This window comes from Thunnus thynnus, chromosome 10 (genome assembly GCF_963924715.1).
Source record: "Thunnus thynnus chromosome 10, fThuThy2.1, whole genome shotgun sequence".
In the NCBI taxonomy this organism is placed as follows: Eukaryota; Metazoa; Chordata; class Actinopteri; order Scombriformes; family Scombridae; genus Thunnus; species Thunnus thynnus.
Genome location: NC_089526.1, coordinates 29,425,422 through 29,453,088, shown reverse-complemented (window position 1 = coordinate 29,453,088; position 27,667 = coordinate 29,425,422). Strand labels below are relative to the sequence as shown.

At 39.4% G+C, this 27,667-nt stretch overlaps 1 protein-coding gene across 1 annotated transcript; it reads left to right on the top strand.

Moving 5' to 3' along the window:
* Positions 1-966: 966 nt before the first annotated feature.
* Positions 967-6,402, top strand: id4 (inhibitor of DNA binding 4). Its single transcript, XM_067602432.1, has 3 exons — positions 967-1,666; positions 2,211-2,276; positions 3,012-6,402. The coding sequence occupies exons 1-2, from the start codon at positions 1,289-1,291 to the stop codon at positions 2,256-2,258; spliced, it is 426 nt and encodes a 141-aa protein (XP_067458533.1). The 5' UTR covers positions 967-1,288; the 3' UTR covers positions 2,259-2,276; positions 3,012-6,402.
* Positions 6,403-27,667: the final 21,265 nt, after the last annotated feature.

Genomic DNA, 27,667 nt, shown 5'->3' with positions numbered 1-27,667 from the left:
GGGGGAAGGAATGGCAAGGAGGCGCCGCCAAAATTGGCCTGTCCCGGCTCCCCTTAGAGTTGCAACCCTGCAGTCAGGGCTATGAAAATGAAAATGTTTGTTATATGAAGTCATAATAGCAATTTATTTAATCAGAGATAATGATGAGATTGAATTATATGTCCTTTAGAACCTTTATTCCTATGAAGAACTGGCAATAATAATGGCAATAAATAAGAGACAAATACAAGTGTCACAGCAAAATTAGTTTCAGTGAGGGAACACTGCACGCCTTAATAATAATAGGCTGTAAAAGGGACAATATAAACTCTCTATTGACTGTAACAGGCACACATCAGTCCATGGAAACGTAATATCAAAAGTTAGCCGCCACTAAAAACACATCTGAGTTTCGCAAATACGCCGCAACTCCTAACATACATTTTCTGGACATTTAGTTTGAATATCAAATCGACGTTTTGTTGTTATTTTTATTTAGTAAGGAGTTACATGGCTGCTGCCGGGTGACGTTTTGATTTTCATTTCCCCGGTGTGTTAAGGCAGCATTTCTCTCTAAGCAGGTGGTTCGGCTCAGAATCGTCTGTCACTGGAGAGATCAATACAAGCGAGGCTGTGCGTAATTACGCATCAATGACTACGGCAAGATGCACTCCGACGCTTATCAACCTGGTGAATTGTGCAAATATACCATCACCTCTGGCTATATCAATCACATACCGAAACCTTGGAGATAGGCCTCTTGCGCGAGTGGTAGTAAGGATAATTGATACTTTTTCCTTTGTACGGGGATGGTAATGCGCAATTGACTGCTTTAAATCGCCTCTGTGCCTAGTTCTCTGTCTCTCTCTCACATTCACACACATACACACACACCTCGACTACCGATAGGCAGCCCACCGCAGCGCACACAGAATGAGACACGCCTTTTTCTCAGCTCCGTTGTCGGGTCGGTGGGCAGCGGGCAGCCGGTGATTGACCAGCTTCTCTCCCTGATCTGTCAGCCGGCTGGCTTGGCGCCTCCCCTCTCCTCTATAAATGTAGGAAATCTATTCATTCCTTTCACACTGAGCCTGCTGAAGTAAGAGGAACTGTGAGGCTTCACGGGATGTGTTGACAGACTAGAATTCCGCCTTTTGGTTTATCTCATTCTCTCGCTAATTTACGGCAGTATTAGAGTAGCTTTGCCGTGTTTACAGCGCCGTTGTATAATCTCTAATACCCCCTGCTTCCAGTAGTGTAATTGTTTCATTTTTTTCGCTGACTCTCTCTGAGCCGTTGGTTATCTAAGATGAAGGCTGTTACTCCAGTCCACCCCCAGGACTCCTCCTCCAGCAGCAGCCAGCTCTCCCTGCACTGTCTGTCGAAGCAGAGCCTCAACATCGCCCGGTGCAGGATGGAAGAGGAGGACCTGTTCTGCCTGCAGTACGACATGAACGACTGCTACAGCCGGCTGAAGCGCCTGGTGCCCACCATTCCGCAGGATAAGAAAGTCAGCAAAGTGGAGATCCTCCAGCATGTCATTGACTACATCCTGGACCTGCAGCTGGCCCTGGAGACGCACCCTTCTCTCCATAAACAACAGCCACAGCGGACCGGGACCTGCACTCCTCCAGCCTCCAACCCCAGCCGGACACCGCTGACGGTGCTCAACATTGACCACCACCAGGTAAGCTTTAAACAGCGGAGGAGACTCTCCATTCTCCGTTTCCACCGGGGCTTACCCGGGACCCCAGTTTACCTCTCTGTGCCAGACTGCCGTCCGCGAGTCAGACTCAGACAAAGCGCGTCATCCCCGTTATGTGTCATTGTCTTTTCAACGTTAGAGAAAAAAAGACATTTTCAAATTGCTGTAAACGTCACATCATAGCCTTGAAAATGATGCGTAAAGAACGCGTTTGGCGTGGGTTAGATTGCGCACTTGATTGCGGGCTTTATGATTTGCATGATAATGACAGTGTGTGTCAGAGGCCCACCTTATCCCAGGATTGGTGAAGTACCTCAGCCTGCAGCCCACTCCACTGCGCACAATAAGGGCAATTTGTTATTCAATAGGCTATAAGAGAATTTATTATGGGAGATATAGCCGGCTAATTTTCTGCTGCTCTGCTGTATATCATCTATTTTTCAGGGCTTTAGGCCTTGCTTTTATTCAGTCTTATCCATGGGAGCTACATCGTTTTACATGTTTCCTTTTCTTCTTTTTTCTGTAGAGGACGTCAATAGTCAAAAAGCCGGAGGACTCGATTTTATGCCGCTGAGACATGAGCACTGCATTGGTAAGTTTACTCAAAATAACATTACTCATTATTTCAAATGTTTTTTTTCTTATTATCATTTTGTTTACTGTGTTGTTTTTTAATCAGACACATGTGGCCAGTAGAAAACACTAAGTGGTGGTCATTGAAGCATCCCCATTAACTTGATTATTGTAGCTTATATGTGGTGTAAATTGATAATCTCTAGAGTGCTCTGGGGAGGCCAGTAGATGTCAGGGAAAATAATAATTGAGGAACATGAAATTGGCACCAGCCTCAGAGGCAGCTGTGCTTTGCGCAATAACTGTCACTGGTGTAGCAATCTGGGAAGAGGAGAGGGTTAAAACCTCAGCTTGCCCTCTATTTCATTCTTACACACACACACTCCTTCCTCTCTCTCTGTCTGTCACTCATTCACTCCCTCTGTCCCTCTCAGTTACATTCAAGCTGCTTCTCTGGTTTTAATGTTAGATTTACAGCAGTGGAACTACACACACCTGGATAAAACAAGCACTAAACGCATGTATGTACCTGGTGTGTGACAGTAAAAGACACTCTCCCAGTCTTTCTGAGAGCCTCGGCTGTTTTAGGCTGCCTCTCGTCAGCCCTGCCCAACAGCCTGAGGAGCTGTGTGGTTGTTGTTTGACCTGGTTTGTTTTGGGTTGTTGATCAAGCATGGCCTCTGTTTTGTCGGTGGCGCCAGTCAGTCTGGAGCTCTGCAGCTCACCCCCCCGCCTCTATTCATCCCCTCCACAGGTGTGCAGGCTGCACAGAGCCGCTCCAAAGCCAGCAAAGCTTCGCCAGGGACTCACACCCAACTGGAGGCACAATCACAAGGGGATTTCAAAACCGCTGGGAGGAATTAAACCCAAATAAAATCACTATTCATATCAGCTTTTTTTTTTTTTTTTTGGTTCCATAGAATGAGGAATCAGTGTGTAGACCTCCCCCTCTCCTTCCCCTGTTTAAGTTGCTCTAACTTCTTGTCACTTGAAACTTTCCTAAAAGAGTGAAACCACGGAATCCCCATGTTTTTGTTGGAAACCCGTCTGTCAGCAGCGTATGAAAACTGTTTGTGAATTGTGCTTAAAGAATAACTAAAAACGACTCCAGTTTAAAGCTTTACTAAACTGCGAAAATCATTGTACATGTTTTGGACATCTATTGTTTAAAATAGATGATTTGTGTTGAACAGGGATGTCATCCCTGGAATCTTAAAATGTTTGATATTGTAAAGAAGAACAATTCTGATTCGAGACAATTAAGATTGTACATATAGAGAAACAAATGTTCTATAAAAGTATGTGAAAGGAATACTTATATGCTTAAAATAGACTATTGTAATTATAAGATATTTTTATTAAAAGCCTTTTTTTGTCGTTATGTAAATATTGTGTTTCCACTTTTAAGTCTTTAGTGAATGAATGTGGTTATGCTCTGCCAATAATGTCCTCACATGATGATATCAGTTAACTCTTTGCAGTGTTTTTGGAATAGTTGAATATGTAGCATGTCAGGCTCATTGCAGAGATATTGAATGTGCACTGAAGCAGCCCTCCCTGTGTAGATATGTGGTGGAGTTCAACACAACTTCTTTTATTTGCCCTGCTCAGCTTTCTCTTGAATTGTTTTGTACTCATTAACTATGACATCTTTGACCCGCTCTGAGCGATGGGTCGGTCTGCTTTTTGATCTTTTTGTTTCTTTTTTTTTTGTAAAGGCCTAATTTCATTCTTTTACATTGCACTCTTGTTAAAAAACATTAATCTGATAGCACTTCATAAAGTGTTTATAATGTAATATCTAAAAACCACTGCAAAACAATGTCTCCAATGTATCCCTGTGCAGTCAGAGCTCCTTGAGGAGTTAATGATTGACACCATGAAATCATTAAACTTTGGTTATGAATTGATGAAATATGTGAACATAAACAGACTCTTTTTGGACTACAACCAACTGTAATCAGCCAGGCAGCAGGATGTCTTTTAGTGGATATTAAATGATTTCCCTGTCGGAAAGTCAGCTGCCATTGTTAATGTAAAGAGAAAAAAAAGCCTTTATTTTTCATGACATTGAACACCGAATTTACCTCACCACCCTCCTGCCAGTGTGAGAGGGCACTTGTACATTACTGTCAGCTGCACTGTTGGACTTGACCTTCACTGGCTTGTGAGGAGTTGTCAAAACAATTAAAGTTTCCAGGAAGAATTGTGTCGTCTCAAGTTTTGTCTCAAGGGGCATCTTGCTTTCAATGCCAACGCTGTCACGTGAAATAATGAGGAAAAACAGGGAGGTGTGGTATAACACTGCTAACTGAGCAGAAAGCATTCAGTTAGTGGGAATGGAAAATAAAGGGTGGATGAAAATATAAAAATGTTGCAGATGTCATCCAAGTCCTCAAACCTGTTTTACAGGATTCAGGGATAAAGCTTTTTGTTTTCTGGGCTTTTATTCATTCCATCACACCCAGGGCTGACAGCTTCAGCAGGATCACAGAAATACATGACAGCCAAACGGTCAGATTAGTGTCAGTAAACAATGAACAAGGTTTTATTTATTTACATTGTTATAAGCAATATAATCATCAAGCTTGCAACTGTAAACTGTAAATGTCTTCATGCAGAATTATCTATTCTGCATTAAAAAGTTGAAGGTAGATTTCCTATTGCAACATATCTTCTTAAACAAAATACATGCAGACATTGTTTTTTTAAGCAATAAGTATGCAAAATGAAACAAGAAAATGTAAAAATAAAACAACGGATGCACAGGTGAATTTAAGGTTTATTTTTACCGAGCAGAAAGAACAGTAGCTTTATTCATCTCATGGACACCGTAGAATTTAAATAGACCTCCGAGACAAGTTCAGTGACAGCAGCACATGAGTGTCAAGCTACAAATAGCGTTATATTTCAATGGTAACCAGTGTGGTTAACCAGTATTCTGGTTAACCACACTGTAAGTTTACATTTTTATTATTTTAGCTGTTTGTTATTTAGCTGATACTTTTGCTCCCTCACAACGTTAATATAACACAAATTCCCAGTAAGGAAGTATGATGTTAAAAATACTATACTCACAACAGAAAGAGAAAATGTGAAAAATATTTCTGGTAAAAAAAATAAATAAATAGAAAAGAATTGCATAGTGAGGTGCCGATTAACAATTGAAAATCATATTCACACTATTAATTGAAAGAAACTATCAGCACAAGGCCTCATCAGATTTACAGGAGCATTCAAGTACTAGAAACAGCTGGACGTCTCAAATGTTTCAAACAGAAAACAGACTGTTAAGGATTTATGATGATTTTCAAGTATCTAGAAAGTTTTTAAAGATTCAGCCTTTATTCAGACACATTAATTTTAAAATTGAAAGTATTGATTTTCAAATGAAAAGTATCTTTGAAATAATTGCGAAATTTATCCTGAATACCATCATGACGCACACAGACCTGAAAGCACACACATGTATCTGTCTCACAGTTGTTGGTTACATGTGAGTATCCTTCCTTTCTTTCCTTCTTTCCCACGGAGCTGCAGGTTTTTTCTTGTAGACACACTGACCCTTGTTTAGTTGTCCCCACATCAACCTGCTGAATGCGGGTTAAAGCAGGCCGTTTGACACCAACAAGCCCGGCGACAGAGGCGCCCTGTGGGTGTCACAGACACCTTTCAGACACCCTGCTCTGCTGTGGCCATCTGAGGATAAGCAGGCCAGGCCACCTGTGTGTGTTTATAGTTCACAGTAAGAGAGCCTGGCCTCGCTGCCCTTGACAAGCACTGTCCTTGTGATGTGAAATGTGTGTGTGAGTGCATGTCTGTGTGTGTGAGTGATAAAAGGTAAAAAAAAAAAAAAAAAAAAACATAAATAAAATGAAAAAACATGTCAAAGCACAGGTGGCCAGCTTGACAGTTAGACCTTCCTGATATGATTAAAGATATTCTGGTTCTCAGAGAAAGGCCTGAGAGTTTAAACCAGGCTTCAGCTGCCATGACTACTGCACACTCGCTGAGATTATCTCCAATTCATTTTTTCCACAAAATGATATTTTGTTTATAGATACATTCAAGGAAACAGTGGAAATAAACCCAGCTTAATTTACATTTTCATTAAATTACATATTAACCAAAAGTGAAACTGATTTTTTTTTTAAAAAACATAGCTACTGATTTAAATAAGATAGCATCTACTGTATTAAAGTAAGAAAGCGATGCCTCATCATGATCACCAAATAAAGGTTTACAGGTATTTGCCACGACATCTATGTTCTTGGCTTTACTAGAAATTGTATATAATGTGACTCAAATAACAGTGGACTGAAAAATAAATCTACTGCAGAAAAATATCTCAAACTTCACGATTACTTAAGTCACACGTTAATTAAAATTCCCTGTGCATTAGCTGCTGTCCAGCTGAACTTTTATATTCACAGAAACTATATCTTAACATTTGTTATCTCATGAAAATGCATTTAACTGTAATAAATGTGGCATTTCCTGGCAAAGACATATGGCATTAATTCAGCAGCCAATCAGCCAGTCACTGATGCTTACAGTATATTTACACACACAGCACATGTACACACTAATTTAGTCCTATTATATGATGTTCCATAAAGACATGTTCTCCCTCACAGCTGCAGTGTTAATACAGCATGGACACAGGACGGAGGACGTCTGTTACAACGACACGATCTGAAGATCTAATTCTCTCTATTAGTCAGCACCCAAACTGCTGCCATCCCCAGATACATTATTCATCCCCACTCCTATTATACTTTGCTGCAGCCATATGTTGACTCACAATTCCCACTGTCTCGCTATTAGGCAGCATGAGCCACCACAGTGGTGCCCCATCATGCATCTCTCCAGCATTAGCACTGCAGGATTTTCCAAATAATCCCTGTTGGGAGTGAGACAGCAGTGCAGCAGCAGGACGGCGAGTGTGCCCGAAGTGTGTGGGCCTTGTATTTGTGTGTGTGTGTGTTTGTGTGCTCCCTGGTCCAGATCGTGGGAAAGCATCACACCCAGTTTGATAAGGAGGCTCAAACCACATTGGTCAACCTGTTTCCACTGAGCTGAGGGCGAGGGAGTGGACGCACCGGCACTATGACCAGTCACTCGGAAATGTCATTATGAGCACAGTATCATTATTATCAAAACAAAGGACTGGCCATGCTGCAAGTGTGGATTGTTTGCACAGTTGTGTGTGTGTGTTCATGTGTTCCTCTTATTTGTGTGCATGACTTGGTGTGTTTTCCTTATATGAGCGCAGTCTTGAAAATGACTTTCCTGCAGAAGATTACAAATGTAAAACCAAAATTACAAGAGGGATTTTTGCAATTTATGAGACAAACTATGCCTGATTAAATCTCACCTGCTCCTTATCCATCACTGTTTTATTCTCCTCTTGCAGGTGAACTTGCCGTCACAGACTGTATCCAAGAAAAACTAATCAAATGATTTTTCGAGTGCAGTTCCACAGAGAAGAAACACACCAGCTCCTAATTCCACAAATTTGTACAACGCACCGTGACACAAACACATAAAACGAGGATGCTCGCGATCGTCTCTGCCTTGAATTAACCTTCTGCATATGTTAAACTGCAATAACGGGTTTAGTTGTGGTGTCTCACCTCCCTCTCTCCCTGATTTAACTCCACATTACGGTGTTCCACGGGGGCCTATATCCCTGTGTGTTAATCACTGCTCTTCCTGGCGCACAGAGAAATATATGGCGGGCGCTTGCAGAGGAACAGTGGAGGACAAAAACGTGCTCGCTCTTGGACACTACTTGATTACAGACTAATTGGTCTAGAGTGATTAAATATCTCATGCTTCTCACTAATTGCAGCTATTTAAAGCAGCTATTAGCTTAAAATGCCTGCCACCAACAGCCGTTTACTCATAAACAAAATGTGAGATGCAGCAATTCACCTGTACTGCTCAGACTGGAAAACAAGAGTTAGAGATTCGCAGGAAGCTTTAGTGCTACAGCGAGACATCACAGCACATGGCGTCTTAAATATTTAAACTTTTCACAAAGCGGGTGAATACTTTATGGAATACTTTCCATTGCTTTTTTTAAAAATACATTTTGAAAAATGAGTAGCTATTTATCTTTTTTTCCCCTCCTGCTATTCCGAATATGTAACAGATGTACATTTTTACTGATGTCTAATTCATCACAATTATATTTTCCACATTCATATTACTTGTGATAATTGATGCGCAATTATTTCTTCATTTGGGCTGTGTGTGCATTAATGATTTGACACATAATGTTTTTATATATGAGAGGAAAATATGAAGAAACAATAATCCCACTGTGGATCATTCGTTTTAATTTAGCAGCCTCAGTCGATGCTTTACACTCAGGCTATCTGAGACACTCGAGAAAGAAGGACCTGCACACACACACACACACACACACCCTCAACATGTTTATGTGATCTGAGCCTGGAGCGGCCATCAAACACAATCACAGGAGAGTTAATGTGTGTACACCCACCAGTTTAGCTTTAGTCAAGGCCTCTTTCAGGGTGTCAACAAACAACGACGGGGTGAGTGAGAGGAAGACGGAGAAAGAGACACAGTGAGGGAAAGAGAGAGGAGAAATAGGGATAGAGTGTGTGAGAGAGACAGAAGAAGGAGGGAGGAGGGAGGACTTGGCATCACCCGTGCCAACCGAGCCTCCCAGGAGATGGGCGATGAATTACAGAAATGAGATCTCAGACAAATGCCAAGCTTTTCCAAAGAGCAGCGAGAATGGCTGCGCCCCCCTGGAGAACACAGTGATTAGAGAGGGGGAACCAGGGGTCTGCCAAGCCCCTTAAAGGATCTGTGTGTGTGTGTGTGTGTGTCTGTGTTTCTGTATGTGTCTGTATGTGTGTGTGTGTGTGTGTGTATGTGTGTGTGTGTGTGTAGGGGTGGCACTGGGACAACAGCCATGTCACAGAACATGACCCTGAGGTGCAGCCATCAGACAGCCAATATGGCGAGTTAAATACCGCTGCTGCATCAGAGCGGAAGGGCTCCAACTGCCTCCAATCAAACAGGTTTCTGTTCACCTAATGAGCTTAATTAATGAGGCTTAGTTTACACTTCTTTGCTCTGAACGAGGCAACAATGAGCTACGTTTCCCGAAGAATAAAGTATCTCTGTAACTCAGGGACGGAAGCATTTCAGCCAGAGGTTGTCAGCTGTTTAAAGCAAGATTAAAGTAAGAGTAAAAGTGGGAGTGAAGGAAGGAAGCTAAAACTTTTTTTAGTTCAACTGTATTTTGATATTTCTCACCCATGTATTTATTACCTCGTATCATGAAGATAAAGCCTATATGAAGAATGTAATTAGGATTTTTTAAAAACTCAGATCAACTGGCAAAAATGACATGATAGATAGATTTTCAAAATCTGTTTTTTCCTCCTCTGATTGGTGGAGGCTCTTACACAATTCTTAAAACAATTATTTGATTTTTATTTACAGCTAATATTCTCCTAAAAAGACGCTAAATCATAGATACAGTAAGGCAGTAAAGGGCTCTTTTAGGTAAAGTGTGGTAAGCGTAATAATCATTTTCAAATAGGACAACCAAAAAGTTATTTGATTTTTTTGTGACTGATTTTTTATATTAAGTTAAACATTACACATGGTGATATGCAAAGATGTATTGAATACAGAGGTCAGCAATCCATACAACACACAAAGGAAAACCAACAAAACAGCAATAAATAAGAGTACAGGCCCAAGAATGAACACATTCCCAATAATAGATAATAAAAATTAATAGACAGAAAGTAATGGTCAGCATATTACATCACTACCATCATTACAGCCTCTGAGTCATTAGAGGGTCAGAACAGAGCATATTTCTCTCTGAATTGTGTGATGTATTAGTTTAATATTGGGTATATTAGCAGCATGTGCTAACACTCTATCAGTTTCTAATTCAAGATTCAAAATATCCAAATGCTCGCACACAATTTAGTTTCAATAAAGAATGAAGGTCTTCCACCAGCACTCTTTTAGCTGCTGTTGTACTCATAAATAATTGATGTTTTTCATTAATGGACAAGCTAAGTAGCTGACTGTGATGTGTGTATGTTAATTGACTGTGATCATGTGATAGTTTTGCCGAAACACTGTTGATAAAAAGTTGCCTCTCTTAAGAGGTGAGCTGAAGGATTACAATATATCATATGTACAGATAGATAGATAGATAGATAGATAGATAGATAGATAGATAGATAGATAGATAGATAGATGCTGATTCAAAGTCATGAGAGAGGTAATGTCATCTGAAGGGGTTTTTATTTTGATTCAGAATGACAGGCGTCTGAATGCCACATAATTCTGCTGTTCTTTGTGGGACTCAGATATGAGCTATCAGATTCCCTCAGATGAAATTGTCTCTGAGTGGGAATACCGAGTCAAAATGGGGATTTTATTTCAGCGACTGCCTGAGGGGAAACTACATCAAACCAAACAGAAATCACATTGGAGTCTGAGATGACAAATGGGGATCTTGAATAACTGCATTACTGCTATTATATTTGGAAATGGGAAAAATTAATTTCACTGCACTGCAATGTTTCACTTTCTTGCAGATTGCGCACCCAGACGCAGATATGCGTTTTGATGTAGATCATTTACAATTTCATTAGGAAAACATTTGTTCGCATTTGCAGCGTTCTGTATTTGTCGGTGTTATCTGCCGGCACAGTGAAAGCAGAGGCACTGAGGAGAGATTTTGTGAAAGTACCTTAACAAAAAGCAGCAAATGCTTCACATTCACAATGCTGAAGGTTTCTTAATATTCACTGATTAATACATGTTGGCCTTGAATGCATTTATTGTGTGGAAAAATTTAAGATGAAATTTAGATCCTGTAGCCTACTTACAGTAAAAGTAGGAATATCACACTATAACACAAGTAAAAGTCCTGGATTCAAAATTTACTTAAGAGTAGAAAAGTATCATCATCAAAGTGAAAGGCCTCTATCAGCGTTATATTATTACATTTTATATTATTTAAATGTTTTTACTGATGCATTCAGCAGCATATGGGACAAATTTTAACTATTTTTATTTTTGCTACTCTGATGTAGTTTGATGAATAACAAATGTATCATTTTTTTTATAAAATGATCACATGTTTTGGATGTAAAATCTTAATCTGCCAATTTATTATTAACTATAGCTATCAGATAAATGTAGTGCAATAAAAAGAACAATATTCCTCTCTGAAATGTAGTGGAGAAGAAGCACAAAAAGGAAAGTACAAGTACCTCAAAATTGTACTAAAGTACATTAATTGAGAGTAGGCCTGCTTATAGTTACATTCCACCGCTGGGGATAATGAAATACAGTGTTTTACAAGGGAAGAACTTCAGCTCTGAAAGGTTTCATCTCATATGAAATAAAGCAGCACATTTATGTAATTGCTCTGTTTTGTAAAAAACCGAGCAGTCTTTAATATTTTCTGGTGCAAAGGAGCCAAAAATCTCTCATCACAACACGAGCTGAGCAGAAATCCAGCACGAATTGGATCAAAATGAAACAGCACAGCCTGCGCGCCTGATCCCTCCATATGTTTCCATATAGATATCAAGCCATCGATTAGGGGAATGCTGTCATCGAGTTGGCAGCGATTAGGCTGCTGGCTTTGGCACCCAGTCAACAACTAATTCACATGCTAATGTCTTCCAGATCAGGTCTCGCCCCCAAACTGGTTCCCCTTATTGACTTGATTCCCTGATTGGACAGATGGCCACCTTTCAATATCACACATGTCTGTTTGTGTTTAGGCGAGGGGTACGGGTGGCGAGGGGTTGTCGAGGAGGGGTAGAGGATTCCCGAGCTTATGAATAAACAACAACAATCATCTAGATAAACAACAACATTATCTGGCATCTGAACCTTGACGACGATCCATTATGGCCATTACTGTCACATCATGTGCTACAGTCGGCTTTTAATTGCTCTTATTCGCTATTGAGAATGGGGGAAAGCTCAGACACTGTATCAGTCGACGCTCTTAATTGATTTGTCCTCATGCTTGCCAAGACCGCAGTCAATACAGTCGAGTGTGCTGAAACCTATCAAAGCGGAGCGAGGAGTGAAGGCACGAGCACTGAGGACAAAACAGCTGCTGCTTGAGGAGAGAAAAGGCAAAAAGAAAACAGCATTTCTATTTCTCCCGACCCTCACTCCCCTCCTCCTCCTCCTCCTCCTGCTCCCCCACTCCTCTCTCCCTCACCTCTTGCTCTGCTCTCCCTCTCTCCGCTCTCCTCTCTCCATTTTCTTGCCTGGCAGCAATCTTTCTCAGGAGACTTTCTCCTGCAGTTGTGTGAAAAGAATGTCAGTCCTGTGTAGTTAGGAGTATGTGTGCTTCTTCACTTGTGTGTGCGCGTGTGTGTGTTTCTGCCTGTACGCGAAACGTCCCCTGAATGTGCTCATTAGCAAAACACAAGTGCGTATGGCTCCCCAGAACAAGGCATCCTGGGTACTGCCACTGTCTATCTCAGTGTTGTGTGTTCATAAGCAACTAATGAACAGATTCAGGCATGAATACAGGGCAGCCACAGTCCGCGCGCACGCATGCACAAACACACACAAAATAAAGATTTTAAATGACCTTTCATACATAACAGACTGGAAGAAAAATAATGAGTTGTTCAATATTCTACATACTTAATATTCAGATTTTTTGTTTTTGTTAGGATGGTCTGATGCATTCTGGGAAAATAAAAAGAGAGAAACTAAAGATATCACCGCACAGACTTTTACTTCTATTCAATATTCAATATTAAACACACAGGGGAGGTCTCCTGATTAAAAAAGGGCCATACTGATTATTCATAATAATACTACTATTTTTGTTTATTCATTACGTTTGCCTCAGTTTTTGAGGTTAAGGCAAAATAAATGATTTTCATTAAAGGATATTCTATATTGTTCTTATAGTAGGCAAATCCCATGAAAAGATCAAAACAACAAATTGCTCCAACTAGCAGTTATTGCCCATGTAGACAAATTCTGATATACTGTAGCTCAATCTTCTGTGCCATAGAGCACCATTGTGGTCCAGCAACTATTAAAAACACATCCAGTCCTGCTGCTGTAAATTTGCTTTACTTATGCTAAAAGCTCGATTTTGCTGTTACATTTTTAAATATATTTTTTTTACATCATCAGTAGGAGCTAATGGGCTTGGGGCTGACAGACATGCTGGTTTTGGCCTTTTATTGGCTTACTGACAACAACAAAAATATATAGTACTTTAACATTAAAATAGTGTAGTAAAAGTAGTTTTAATGAAGGTTTCAGGAACTTTAAAGAGGCACTGCAGAAATGTAGTATTGCAGTATTGCACTACAGTAGAGGGACGAAGGTCAAATGGTCAAAATCAGAGCAAAGTAAAGATATCCTGACTTTTATTCCCTTGTATGGGTCAAGCTCCAAATATGCTTGATCCTACATTTCCCATAATGCAACATTCTGTCTTGTAAACACCCATGTTATTGAAACTTCATGCCCCCACCTTTCCATTATATTTATAATAAGTCTTATAGCCCAAGCTGAGATAATCCTGATGACAAAATATGATCAGACCATTATACAACTGTAGGCTGAGAAATACTCCATATGTCAAGTAAACTAATGCTCTTGCGTACAATCAGTGAAATACCCCTTTTAATGAGAATAACTACCCTCCACACACCACATTGTTCACAATTTTTCATACATACTGTATTACAATAATAAAAACTGTTCAAACTAGTACAAGTGGATATTTCTTGTATAAACATGATCTAGTATGTTGTGCAAGGTGCAGTAATTGATCAGTACCAGAAAATAAAAGCATAATGTATATGTGTCCTGGCATTCAGTGTTATATCTATCTAAATATAGTATTTTTCTGTGAAATGAATTGTACACTGTATTTCAACCTGAGCATGGGCACTCATAAATATGTATTTTCATGTACAAAAGGAAACAATTTATACCCAATCATCCTCCAACTGATCAAAACTAATCAGCACATGGCCACAAATGGAAAAACACTGCAATCTCCCATGCAATAAAACGCAATGAAATGAGCAGAACAGTAGCATAGGTGAACAAAGATAAATATAGCCCAGCTTGATGAAATAATTTCTCTACCTGTCCTGGATAATAACTCATTATGTTAATCACAAGCCCTATTAATCATTTTCTCATTTGAACTGTCAGGACATGATTGTCGTACGAGGAGACTGTGTGAAGTACAGTGAAAGGATTCGTCTTTTGCCATTCATCAAAGTCGTGTGAGCAAAAAATTTGAACTTCAGGATGGAAATCAACGCAGGAGCTGCCTGCAATGTGTTTTGCCTGAGCCATAACAATGAAAAGCCTTCTCATATTTTTAGCAGTAAAAGCAAAAAGAGCGATGATAAACGCATTTGCACCGGTAACCCACTCCGGCTGTTAGATCCTGATGGCACCATAACACAACAGCACAACAGGAAACATATTAGCAATAGCCAAGAGAGTGTGTGTCTCTGAATACTGTATGTGCTTCCCTGTGAACGTGCATATGTGTGTGTATGAGTGAGTGTGTAGCACCAGGCTCATATATTGTGATTGTCTCATTGTGAAAATGCCCTACTGGGGTGGCCAGCTGTTCCTGTGCCCATAAAAAGGAGGCAAGAATGTCTGGTGGGATGAAGGAGGCTGCAGAGACACAGAGAGAGCCACACACACTCGCTTTAGATGAGCAGATGTAGGACACACACACACACGCCTCCACACACACACGAGGTATGCATGTACAGAGCAGCGCAGCACACACTTTTGCACACACACACGCACAAAAACCTCAAAAAAACACACACACACAGAAAATTTCACACAAAAAGGCAAAAAACTCATATGACACATTCATACCTGTATGCATGTAACACTGCTTTACACACTTACATCAGATACAAACACACACACACACACACACACACACACACGCACACACACAGCAGCAGCAGCAGCAGCAGCAGACGAGGTGGTGGAGGCGTTATCGGTCCATATCTGTGCTTGGAGCCACAGCAGTCTCCAAGGCTGCTATCAGCTCCCCCATTATCTCTGTCTGAGAGTGTGCAGGAGGAGGAGGACAACGATGAAGCCTGCCTCCCCACCCCCCACCCTCCACCCCCTCAGCCAGCTCCCCTCATAGCTCCTGTACGCACACACACACACACACATATTAACACACATTCACCACCAACTCGTTAAGAGGGCGGAAATGAAATGTCTGTCCCCTGCCCTGAGTCACCGGAGTAGCAGAGCTTTGCTGCTGTGGCACAAGAAGTTTGGCAACAACAACAGGCGTCCAATAATAAATCTGCAGACAGACAGAAAGAGGGGAGGATGAGGAGAGCAGAAGAGATGGTGAGAACAAGAGTGAAAGAATAAGAGAGGGAATGAGAGAGAGAAAGAGATAGAGGAGATGGTAGGGGGAGGAAAGAGAGGGAGCAGCCTGCTGCAGTCGGCCCTACCTCAGGTCTCATTAACTTAATGGTCTCTGTGGATGGTGAAGGGCTGAGCAAGGATGGAGGGCACGGGGGGAGGGGAGGAGATGCCGAGTGAATACAGTCTGCAGAGCAAACTTAAAGTGATGTTTCATTTTGGTTGAACTTTTTAGCACAATGCCTCTATGTTAGTCAAAATGAGCTCATTTGTGAACTGTAATTGTGTTTTAGCAATTAGCAACAAAAAAGGGAGCAAAATGGCCACTTATACATTTGGAAATGTGGCTGATTATTAACAAAGAATGACTAAAACAGCACACAGGTTTTTGTTTCAGCAGCAACTCATTAACGACTTGAACTATCACTTTTTTTTTATAAACTACTTTCATTTGGGGTGCTGGTGGCCTATAGGGGTTGCTGATGTAATCACAGCAGCCCTGGTTCGATAGACAGCTGGGGGCCTTTATTGCGTTGTGTCATGCCCCATCTCTCTCCCTTCATTTCTTGTCCTCTCCATACGGTCCCCTGGCTAATAAAGGGAAAAACTGATGAATAGAATTACAATGAAGTAATACAGAAAAAAGAGGGGTTGTTAACATAATGTTCAGTAATAGTAATAGTAAGAGTAGCAAATCATATCATAGTCCATGAGTGGAAGAGCTCACTACAAAAGGAAGGGAAAGAATGAAGATAAAGAATGATTTCTATTATTCAATCACAAAATTTAACCACTGCTCCTTCGTTTGTTTCCTGATTTTCAATTTCATGTTGAAAAATATGTTTCTGTAACTGTATGAAAAATCTCTCAAAACATGGGGTGTATTAAAGGTGATTGGGGCAGTTTTTGAATTTCCGCCTTGTATAAGTTTTCTTGCCATGAATTTTAAACATTGGGACCTTTGGCATATTTATTGCACAATTTAAGTCATACTTTGATATAATTTTTACATATACATTTTCCTTTTCCTGTTCATCATTATGAATTAAGACTCCATGTTCATTTCTGTTAAACTTTATTACTGAAGGTTTAAAAATCAACAATTCATACAGTATAAAGCTGCATTTCCCAATGCATTTTCTGTTAATCAGGATTAGTTAATTAGTTAAGAGGTTAAGGCTAAACTTAGTGTTAGGTTTGGTTTGGTTAGTGTATTAGGCTGAACTTGGTGTTTTTTGATAGTTGTGTTTGTTAGCTTATTGCAAGGTTGATCATTTTCTTCATTAGCAAAGCCCAATCACTGTCCCAATCACCCAAAATCATGCTGAATAAAAATAACCTAATTCAAAAAATGGAAATGATATTGACACATTTTAACTGATTTTATTGCAGTAGTACATCATATTCATGTTTCCATCAAAGGTTTGTGCAATATATTAGCTATGACAATTTAATGACCTTATGATGAAAACTAACTAAAGCTTATGTCATTTTTCCATGGACATATAAAGAGACCCAGCTAGCTTCCGGTTTAGCCCTCTGCTAACTTGAATGGGATAAAATAATTAAATGTAGCTCTTCTAGACTTTCCAAATGTTATCAGACCAAATGGATCAAATTCTGATAGTGAAATTAATCATTTCACAGGGATTGTTAAGCTCAAAAAAATGTATTGTCTTCTCCCCGTGAGTGTGTGTGGGGAAAATGCATCACACCAATGAGGGCTTGCAATTTTGATTATGTGGTGTCACAGCTAGGACTCAGCAAAAAAGTTTTTATTTTCACTCATCAGGCAAGAAAATAAACCCTGTATAGTTATACTGTCCCATTAGACCTTATGTCCCAGTCACCCTTAATTCACCCTGCAGTACAAATCTTCTGTCTGAAAACTTTGTATTAAATTCTTTATTCATTATTTTACAGAAGCAGCCCAATATTTGTCCACTATATAAATCTGCCTCTATGAAATTTAGTTTAAATTTTGTGATCCATGTAAGCAGGTTTTATTGTGCCCCTAAAATGAAACAGTTTTACCTCAAGGATGTAATGTAAGAGAACTAAAAACATTATTGCCTGTATTTGAATATCATTGCCATCGTCTCTCTATGTCACTTGAATCTGAGCCGACCAACAAATCTACTTGTCTAACGGCTTAATGGACAGGTTTTGGCTGCTTGTAGAAGACAGATATCCATCATTGTAGGTGTAGTATTACACATTCCCAAATTCATATTTTTGTGATGTGGCTCTCTCATCGCTGGTAAACATGAAAACAAGACAAGAGACGTCCTGTCAGTGGATCAGACCTGCAGGTTGTTCTCTCTCCACATCTACAGCTCACATGTCACATTAAAATGCCCAAAACTGTTTTTTGGGTTTTGTTTGTTTGGTTTCCCTTGTACATCTTAAATAAAATCCAATTTTAATTGATGAAAATGAAAGAAATACATTTAACATATTAATGTATTTAAATGTATTCATTGTTTATTTTTAGCAAAATTATTTATCTGTAATCTGCACAGCACCTGTTGGCTTTTACTCCTATAATACAATATAATATAATATAATATAATATAATATAATATAATATTATATTATATTATATTATATTATATTATATTATATTATATTATATTATAAAACTGTTCAAACCAATAAGCTTTGTGTACATATAGGAACAAGTTATATTGGGAGTTGGGTGGCTCCAGGTAGTCTGGGTGCCTTGACAAAAAATTTCCTTTGAAGGGGTGCCATGGTCTAAAAAAGTTTGGGAAGCACTGGTCTAGGTAACCCGGTCTCCTAGAAATTACGTTCATATACTAAAGGGTTGGTCCAGGAAAATACAAAAGTCTTTTTTTGTGATTTGTCAAGTTAGAATCGGTGGTTTTTATATATTAACTTCATAACTGGCACATCACATTTTTGTACTTTCTTCTTTGTACTGATGAAACACTTACTTGTTCCCATCAGTGTGTCACAGCAGCAGCACTCATAGCTCTTTTGTGCTGGTGACATGGCCGTCAGTGTTGACAGGGTATCAGCCGCTATTGTCTGGACTAGCCAGCCACTGGCGCCGCACTCAGAGCGACTTCTGCACCACCTGATGTCTGACATGGAGACATTCAGACAGACACATGAGACGGCTTTAAGAGGACCACTGTCTGGAATTCAGATGTACAATGAGTAGAAAGGACACTTCCTGGTACAGTGCTGTCAGATTTCTATATAATGTCATTATTGTGTGTGTAGGATGGATAGGAAATCAGATTTGCAAAGACCAACAAGACGACCATCGGCATTTCCACTGAAATAATGCTCTCTCCATGGCAACACATCAGCTTTCTACATGTCATCCACTGTATTCAGAATGTTTTTCCATGACACTATTAATCAGAGGTGTCAAGTAAGTGTAGCGTGTAAAACAACCATTCAGTAATGTGAACTGGAATGGAAAGATCATTCTTCATTTTCTAACTCTGTGCTCTGGTCTGAAAACACTAACAGCTGCTGATGTGCAGCATGACAGGGCACAGACCACGGAGAGAGACAGAGACAGACATGCTGAAGAACGAGAGAGATGACAGACCTCAAACTAATCTACATACATCAGACACTTGGCACTCGGTAAAAAGCGAGAGGGACACTGCAGAGATGAATGAGAGAGGAAGAGAGCTGACGAGAACAGTATTTTGCATAGTGGGACCAATGGGGGAGAAAAGTGACAACGCTGGACCAAATAAGAGTAGAGAAGCTATAATTCATGGAAAATGTACAGTGAAATAATTTGTCATCTCTGTTAAAAGCACCTTGATCACAGCTGTGTGGGTCTAGAGGGGGAAGCATCTTCAGAGAATTGCTTATCCACCATAACGGCAACTCACAACATTCAAGTTTGCAATTTCACACGCAAGGTTTTCTGTGAGTTAATGCGACACTCTCTCTCTCTCTCTCTCTCTCACACACACACACTCACACACACACACATAAAGCCACACTGCAGGGACCATCTGACAAGGCCAAAGTGATGTTGGTTTCAGGGGACTGTGAGTCGGTCCCTCCACAGATGGGCCGGGGCCCTGCACCCTCTCCCTAATGCTCCATTCTGCAGCTGTGTGAGATTAGCTAGGTACCATCAATGCTAATTTGTGCTGATACAACCAAAACTTTTATTGAGATGAGGGAAAAAAAGGAGATAAAACACACACAACCTCGGCACATCGAAGATGTCTCCTTGAGTGTGCTGCAGAGGCTGTGCCCAATGTGTACTCTGAGCAGAGGCCAAGGTGTGTGTTTAAATACATTATCATAAATGATTGTTATAGCTCGATGTTTTACTGTTTCTAGGAATTTGTACAATCTTTCCGACATTTGTAGAGATCTAACTCATGTTATATAACAACATTTTACACATTTTACAGTACAGTGTTGCCCGAGATTGTGAATCATACTGAAAACTTGACTGCTTTTTGTGGTCATGCTTTATAATCCAGTCTGCCACAAAATACATTTGTTTGCAACCAATTTGCTTTGACAGGATTGCATTTTGAAGGAAAAAAAACACATGATTTTGAAGTAAATGCATCTGGTCTTATGCTCCAAATCAGCATTCAATATTAAAACAAGACCATAACCTTTCCTTTATCTTGCTTTGAACATAATCATAAAAAACTAAATCATAGTTGATATTGTAGGAAAACAAATCAAATATGCTGACAGAAAATACTTTGCAGATAAGTTTAGTGTAAATTACATTCTCTCATGATGATGCTAACCAAAAACTCATCAGCAGCAAAACTAGAGAGGCTTATTTCCACCACTTGAAAAATTAAGTATCATTAAGTTTATTTTTCTCATAACTATTACTTATCTTATAAATGTGACAAAGTATTTCATAATTACGAGAAAGTATCTCAAAATTCTGAGATACTAAGTCGTTATTATGAAATACCATGTCATAATTTTCCAAAAGTTAGTGATATAGAAAGAAATCTCAAACCAATAACAGTGCAATAGCTGCAGTTTTTCTCACTTGATGTCATGTAGATATGATGCGTTCACTATCTCTCTCACATCATTCCCTCCAGTTGTACACTGTCTAGATAAAGCAAACAAAATTTACCTCCAAGAGGGGTAAGAGACTGCGTGGTGGGCTTAATGTTTTTGTTCTTGCTGAAAAACAGAAACAAATGTGATTTATTTTGTGCCATGGTAAAATTTCAGACCGGGACTGCCACAGTCTAGATCTTATTACAACGATTTACACATGATGCATTTATTCATTTTCCTCCCTGCTCTGTTTACCAAGTTTCATCTGATGCCTCAATAACCCACTGAAACACATCAGAAACTGTAAACTTCATCAATACACGTCATCTCTCTCTCTCTCTCTCTCTCTCTCTCTCTCTCTCTCTCTTTCTCATACACACACACACACACACACACACACACACACACACACACACACACACATATCTCACATATGGCTAACCCTAATATGGTAACTCTGACTGAGTACATTATTTATCATATGCATAATGTCTCCCAGCTAGCCTATTTTCCCCAGATAAGTAATATACAGCATAATGTCATTGGCACACACTTCTCCACACACACACGGTTGTTAATGGGGAGGTTTGTTCACTTTATGAAAGACTATTCATCACAACAGAGACAAACAAATTTGATTTCATCTGTGGATTATTCACTAGGGGAGATTGATATTGTTTTCATGCAAAACCAATAAAGAGGAATCATGTGGATGTTTTGATTACATTATCAGGGTTACAAATACAGTTAATAACAAAAGTGCACTAGTGCCTCATGACTGAATCTTCATACAGCATGGTATATCCCTTGGGGTTTTAATGCTGCGGGACCACAAAAATAACCAAATAATAACTGAAGTTGTGTAAACTAATTGTTTTCTTTGTTACAGGTGGTAGGTAAGCAATTTATGACATCTTCTTTGTTACTTTAAAGGAGGTAAGGTTAAAGTAAAGTTACTGTCTGAAAGGCAAATATGTGAGAAAACAGCTTGAAAAATTACAATTTAAATGTCATTATAATGGCCCTAAAATAAAAAATAAAGTCTTATGTTTAAAATATATCAGTCAGTGCAAACAATGCTTTCTTAGAGTAGACAGTAACAATGTGAGTGTGGACAAAATTGATTTCATACTTTTGAGTATGAATCAGTACAGATCACCAGTTGCATTGTTTGTAAATTAATAACAGTTGAAATGGAAACCACCTTGTTGCTTGGTACTGCAAGTGCAATTGATAATGTTCGGATTAACATTACAAACAAACAGTGCTGGAAAGTGTTCTGCTGCATTTGACTATATTCAATATATGTTTGCATGATGTGCTACTTTGAAAGTGGGTAACTCTAAAGGAATAATTTGACATTTTGGGAAATTAGCTTTGTAATTTAAATAAACCCTCAATCTTGCAGAGAGTAAGATTAGATGTCATGTCTACAAATTAGTTATGGAGCTATAAAGCCAGGACACTAATAGTTTGACATAAAGATGCAGACTAAATGCAGGGGCAAACAGTTACTGTAGACTAGGTCTCTCCAAAGTTCAAAAGAAACTTTCCTCCCTAGAAAAAAACAACAGAATCAGTCATTTCGGCAAATGCCCCAAAATGACATATGCTTACATTAAAGTGTCAAAGGCCTCTAGCAGCCATAGTAATTAGGGAGGAGAAAGCCAGGTGACCTTATTATAGAGCAACAAAATCAGCAAAAGGTTTGAGGTCAGGATGGATGGATGAGTCAACAAAATGTAGGTCTACTGCTTGTTTCCTGTTGCCTACGTGACCATGTTTATTCTCTGACCTAGCGTTACATTTCTAATGCCACTTATAGAAATGTACTGCAAACCTGTGTTAATTTATGTCTAAATAACAGTAATTACAAAAACAAAAATAATCCTGACAAAAGGTCAGTGATGAAGTGTATGGCAGTGTGAAAGCGGTGTATGTGTTGTATCACATTTGTGAGTGTGCGGAAAGAGAGGCTGCTTCAGAAGCAACAGGCCCAGGTGCTTTCAGTCCCGCTAACAACCTGCTCATTCCAGCCAAGCACCTGCACGAAGAGCCAAGAATAATTAGAAAAACTCTGTACAACAACTCACAGGGGCCACAACAGCTACCATATCTAAACTGACGAAGCGGAAACAACCACGGCTTGAAAATGAAGCCAATGTGGAAGTCCCTTAAAGTGCAATACCACCAATAGATGCTGGCTCCAAAACATCCCTTGCTCCAAAAGACTCCCATTCAAAAACCGTCATGAAATACTGAGTCAATAAATTTTTTCAGCAAGTCATTATGGTCTCAATCTCTAAATTCGGGCCCTCTAATAAGTGTGCTGGTGGCCATTTTGGAAATTATTGCTACGCTAATAAGATTTGAAGACTTAAAGTAGCTTTAATGTCTACTGTGTGAGCATTGACTGACAGCTGTGATTGACAGTACGCTCACAGGCTCCGGGACTCGCACTGAGTCGGACTATTGTCACAATATTTCAGTTACAATATTTTAATGTTACTTGATAACGATACCTGCCGTGTTAGTTAGCTAATGTTAGCACAACTCTGCACCACTCGGTGTTCCCAGTAAGTTAACGTTAGCTTGGTTCCGAGGTAGTGGGGCATTTTTCCAGACTCCTTATTCAGAAGGTTCTGACTCCAAAAAGAAAAGACAGCACTGACCATAAGATGCAACTCTGGGCTTCAAACCGACTGCAGTGCAAACCAATTGGTGATGTCACACCTTGCTACGTCCATCTTCATATACAGTCTATGGAAGTGACAGATGAGAGCGCCACCTACATTATATTAACAAACATGATTCTCCCAACAAAAAAACAAGTTTTTGTCATTATATCACAAATAGTTCATGTGCATCTGATAACATAATTGTCGACATGATTTTTTTGTACAGATTATCTTCAAATAATTAATTACAATGTGATAAACTATGGCCTTTCATATCAAGATTTAAAGCCGCTACGTGTAGAATTTTTATATGACTATTTGATAGTACAGCAACAATGACAAAGTTTGAAATTTTCTACATGTAATGGTTTTAACAACTGTGTTGACATGGTTGGCAAGTCTTTAAAGGTCATATATTTGTTGTGCAGATGATCCAGTTGATGTTTTAGCCTATGAATGCTCATTAGCCACAATGTTGGAATGGTTATGTGCTAACATGAAAAAATAATTAATCAATACTTTAATATGCATTAATACAAAACCAACTCTGTAATTTGAAACAATCCAGTTTCATCCAGTACTGGTCTCTATGTCCAGTAGAGGATGCTCCAAACACTTCCAGTGCATGGGACACCAGTAATTTAAACACTACAGTAATAAAAAATCAGCACTGCTTTGCACCAAAGAAGCTGCTGAACTGAACAAAAGTGAGGAATTTACAAATTACCACTGTAAAACTGAGTAAGTGTGATTCGCACACACACACTCTCTCTCCCTTCTCTGTCTCTCTGTCTCTCTCTCTTACTCAGATCCAGTGCCAAGTGGACACCAGAGAGGCACCGTGTGTTAGTCTAATGACTACCTGCTCACAGTTACATATGGACACGACAGAGAACTCGGATTAACTACTCAGCCACACTCTACACTACTGCCTTTCATTCAGTGTGAATGCATGCATTTTTGTATAAACACTAGAGTACATAGGTGTGTGTGTGTGTGTGTGTGTGCATGTATGCATTTCCTCTATGGAGTACTGCTCTGGGTATAAAAAGAAAAAAATCCTTGTTTTGTTTTATAGTTTTTTTTATAGCTATTACAGCTACGTGTTATCACTGAAGTGGTTTAACAATGAATTTCACTTGTCAGTCCAACCATGTTGATTTTGTGACTGTAATGTTTTTTTCTTTAGGCTTCCTATGAATTTATAAGGCCTCATTCAGCGCTGTCAGATTTGACCAACAGTGTCACAAGTTTCAGTTTGTGTAATCTATAAAAAAAATCTTTGTCCGTGTAGCCATCATGACTCATTATGTGAGTTCCTGTATCTTCTTTTCCCGTAATTTTCTGATTTATTCCAAACAAATTACTGCTGCTGCAAACATAAGAGACATCACTTCCTGTACGTCAGGCAATTCTTTCCAGTAAACAGGCAGAACTGAACTGGGTCTCACGAAGAGCGAGGATAGTAGTTTTTATATGAAAATGATACATTATTGTTTAAAGATGTAAAAAAAAAAAGGTCTAAGTGATGAGATTTGGTTTCATCTCAAGTGATCAAATCTTTTAAATCTGGTGAAAGAATGAGCTCATGTCAAAAAGATATTAGCCTATTTTAAGCCAGTCACAGGAGAGATAATACAATACATATTAAATATGTATCATCTTGTGAGAATGTTGCCTTGTTATCATTTCCCAGCACCATAAAGATTTAAATGAATCTGTTTTCAGACGTAAGGCTGCAAACACTGAACAAGGGCTGACACATTTAGATGCCCCTCTTTCTCTCTGCCTTCATCTCTCATAAACAATCCTTCCTCTCTCTGCCTCGCCCTCCCTCGCTCTTACATTTTACCGTCTTGTCAATTACTGTCCCAGTGGTTTTCCTCCTCAGTCTGACACATCCACAGAGTGTGTGAGCATTCATCAGAGCTGTTTAACCCTCGCAACGCCCCAAACTGGAAAACAGCCAGGGAACGTCACAGAGGCAGCCAGTTGTCAGCGACTATCATCTCCTCCACACTCAGACCCCCCCACCGTCACCGACGAGCACATCAGACAGGGAGCAGGCCTTGTTGATGAGAAGAAATTCACTAATTGTTTGATTATACAGATCTCCATGATAATGAATCGCTACTCCACGGTTCGGGAACATGGTGTGCAACCCGAATTACCACCCCAACACTCAAGCTGTGAAAGTTGATTACTCATTAGCGGGTGACTGAGTGGCACAAACAACCCTGGCACCCCCTTTAAATTCCCCTCCTGTGTTTTTTACTGTATGTATTTGTAATTGCTGTACAGTACACTGTGGCACACGAGACTGCCATGCTGCACCAACATCCCATTGATTAAAATCCAAGCCAAAGTCAAGAAGCTGCATATTTTCTCCCTCTTTACACCAGTTCTTAACAGGGACCTATTATGGTTTTTGTGATTTTCTGTAATTTAAATACTGTTATGATGTTGGATATCTATTTTAAACATGGTCAAAGTTCCACAAACTTGAGATGAACACATGTAAAAATGCTCCCTGCAAGTCAAAAGCCAGGGCTTCAACATGCTCTATGATTCATTTGTGACCATTTTTTCCACCTTGCCTTGCAGAAGAGCTGACGCGGGCTCATCACACATGGTATAAATTGTAATTTTACATTTTTCTTTTTAACTCTAAACAAGTTGAACAAAATCAGATGGCTAACAAAAATGAGTAATGAATAAATGTATGAATGAAAATGAAAGTTAAGAAGTTGCATAATGAACTGGACAAGTAATTATATCAGTGAAGGCAAAACAAAAATATCTTGTTGACCTTTGAAACAATCATTTAAAAAATTACAAATAGCCTACTGGACCTTTGACTGGCCATATGGAAAAAAAAATTATCTCTTGTCCTCATCCTCCATGTCTTGTCATCAGCTCTGTTCCTCTGTAACACATGAATCACAAACCTTCCCTTCTTAGCATCCTGGTCTGGCACTATGCAACTATGCTTTTAAATAACATTGAAAACATTTGCTAAGGATTTTTTTAAAGGTTATTTTTTAAGGCATCTTTGCTCTATTAGACAGGTATAGTGGAAAGAGACAGGAAGGATGGGATATAGAGAGACGGGATGTAAGGACTCCTGCTGTCAGAGGCAGGCAGCAATATTTGACAACTTAGGTGGAGCTCAGTCAAACTTATTTAATGTTAGACATATAAGGAGCACAGCCTAAATAAGCAACTACACTTTAGAAATAGGCCCAACAGCTACCTGTGACTACCAATATTTATAATTATAAATTTACAGAAAAACAAGCCCAAAGTTGTTTATAATAAGCAGACTTGGCAACTGTGATCAGATTCCAGCTCAACCTCATATGGATGTTTTTGCCAAGTTGACATTTCCAGTAAAGAACAAGAAAAAGTTGTGAAATCCTACTTCTATTGTTTCATAGTTTGTTGACTTAACCTTTCGAGCAGCTGAAAGTCAACCAATCAGAACAGCGTGGGCTCCTCAGGAGTGTCTTAAAGAGACAGGAGCTAAAGCAGCCTGTACAAAACGGTGAATTATCATACAGGGGTGATTACATGATGATGTGACTGGCTGCCTCTCGAAACCCAAACCTTGTCAATAACTATTTAAAACTGTAGCTTGATTCGGCAACAGCATGGCCTCTTTCTAACCTCTAATTTATTTGAAAACAAATGTTGGTGAAAATGGGGCAACCGCCAGCTCAGCAAGTGGTGTAAGCTTCAAAAATTGCTAGATGGCTTTACCAGGAAACACAAGTTAAGACCAGTTAATATGATTCTTGTTAATTCAGCTCTTGCCAGTCTTTGTACTAATGAGCTGGTTTTATTATTGAGGTCCAACAGAGTGGTTGCTAAGTTACTGTCTTTTCTTTGATCCACAGTCTTAACTCCTGATAACTTATCACTGGTAATCCACATCAAAAAGTGAGATGTCAGCAACATGTAAGATCTAGCTGTCCGGTCAATTTTTCAAGTAGGCTCCATGAGGAGTGTACAGGAATAAAGCAGTGTTATTTTTATTATTTTATTTATTGATTTTACCCCAACACCACCAACACTACACACACACACACACACCATAGCAGGCAGAGGTAATATGCCTATAGTGAACTAGATGGGGATTGATAAAGGGAAATTTGTGTGACTTGAACAGCTGTCTGTGGAGATTATGCTCCACAAAGTGCAACAGACGGGAAAAAAAATAGATTTGGAAGGTAAAAAAAACACA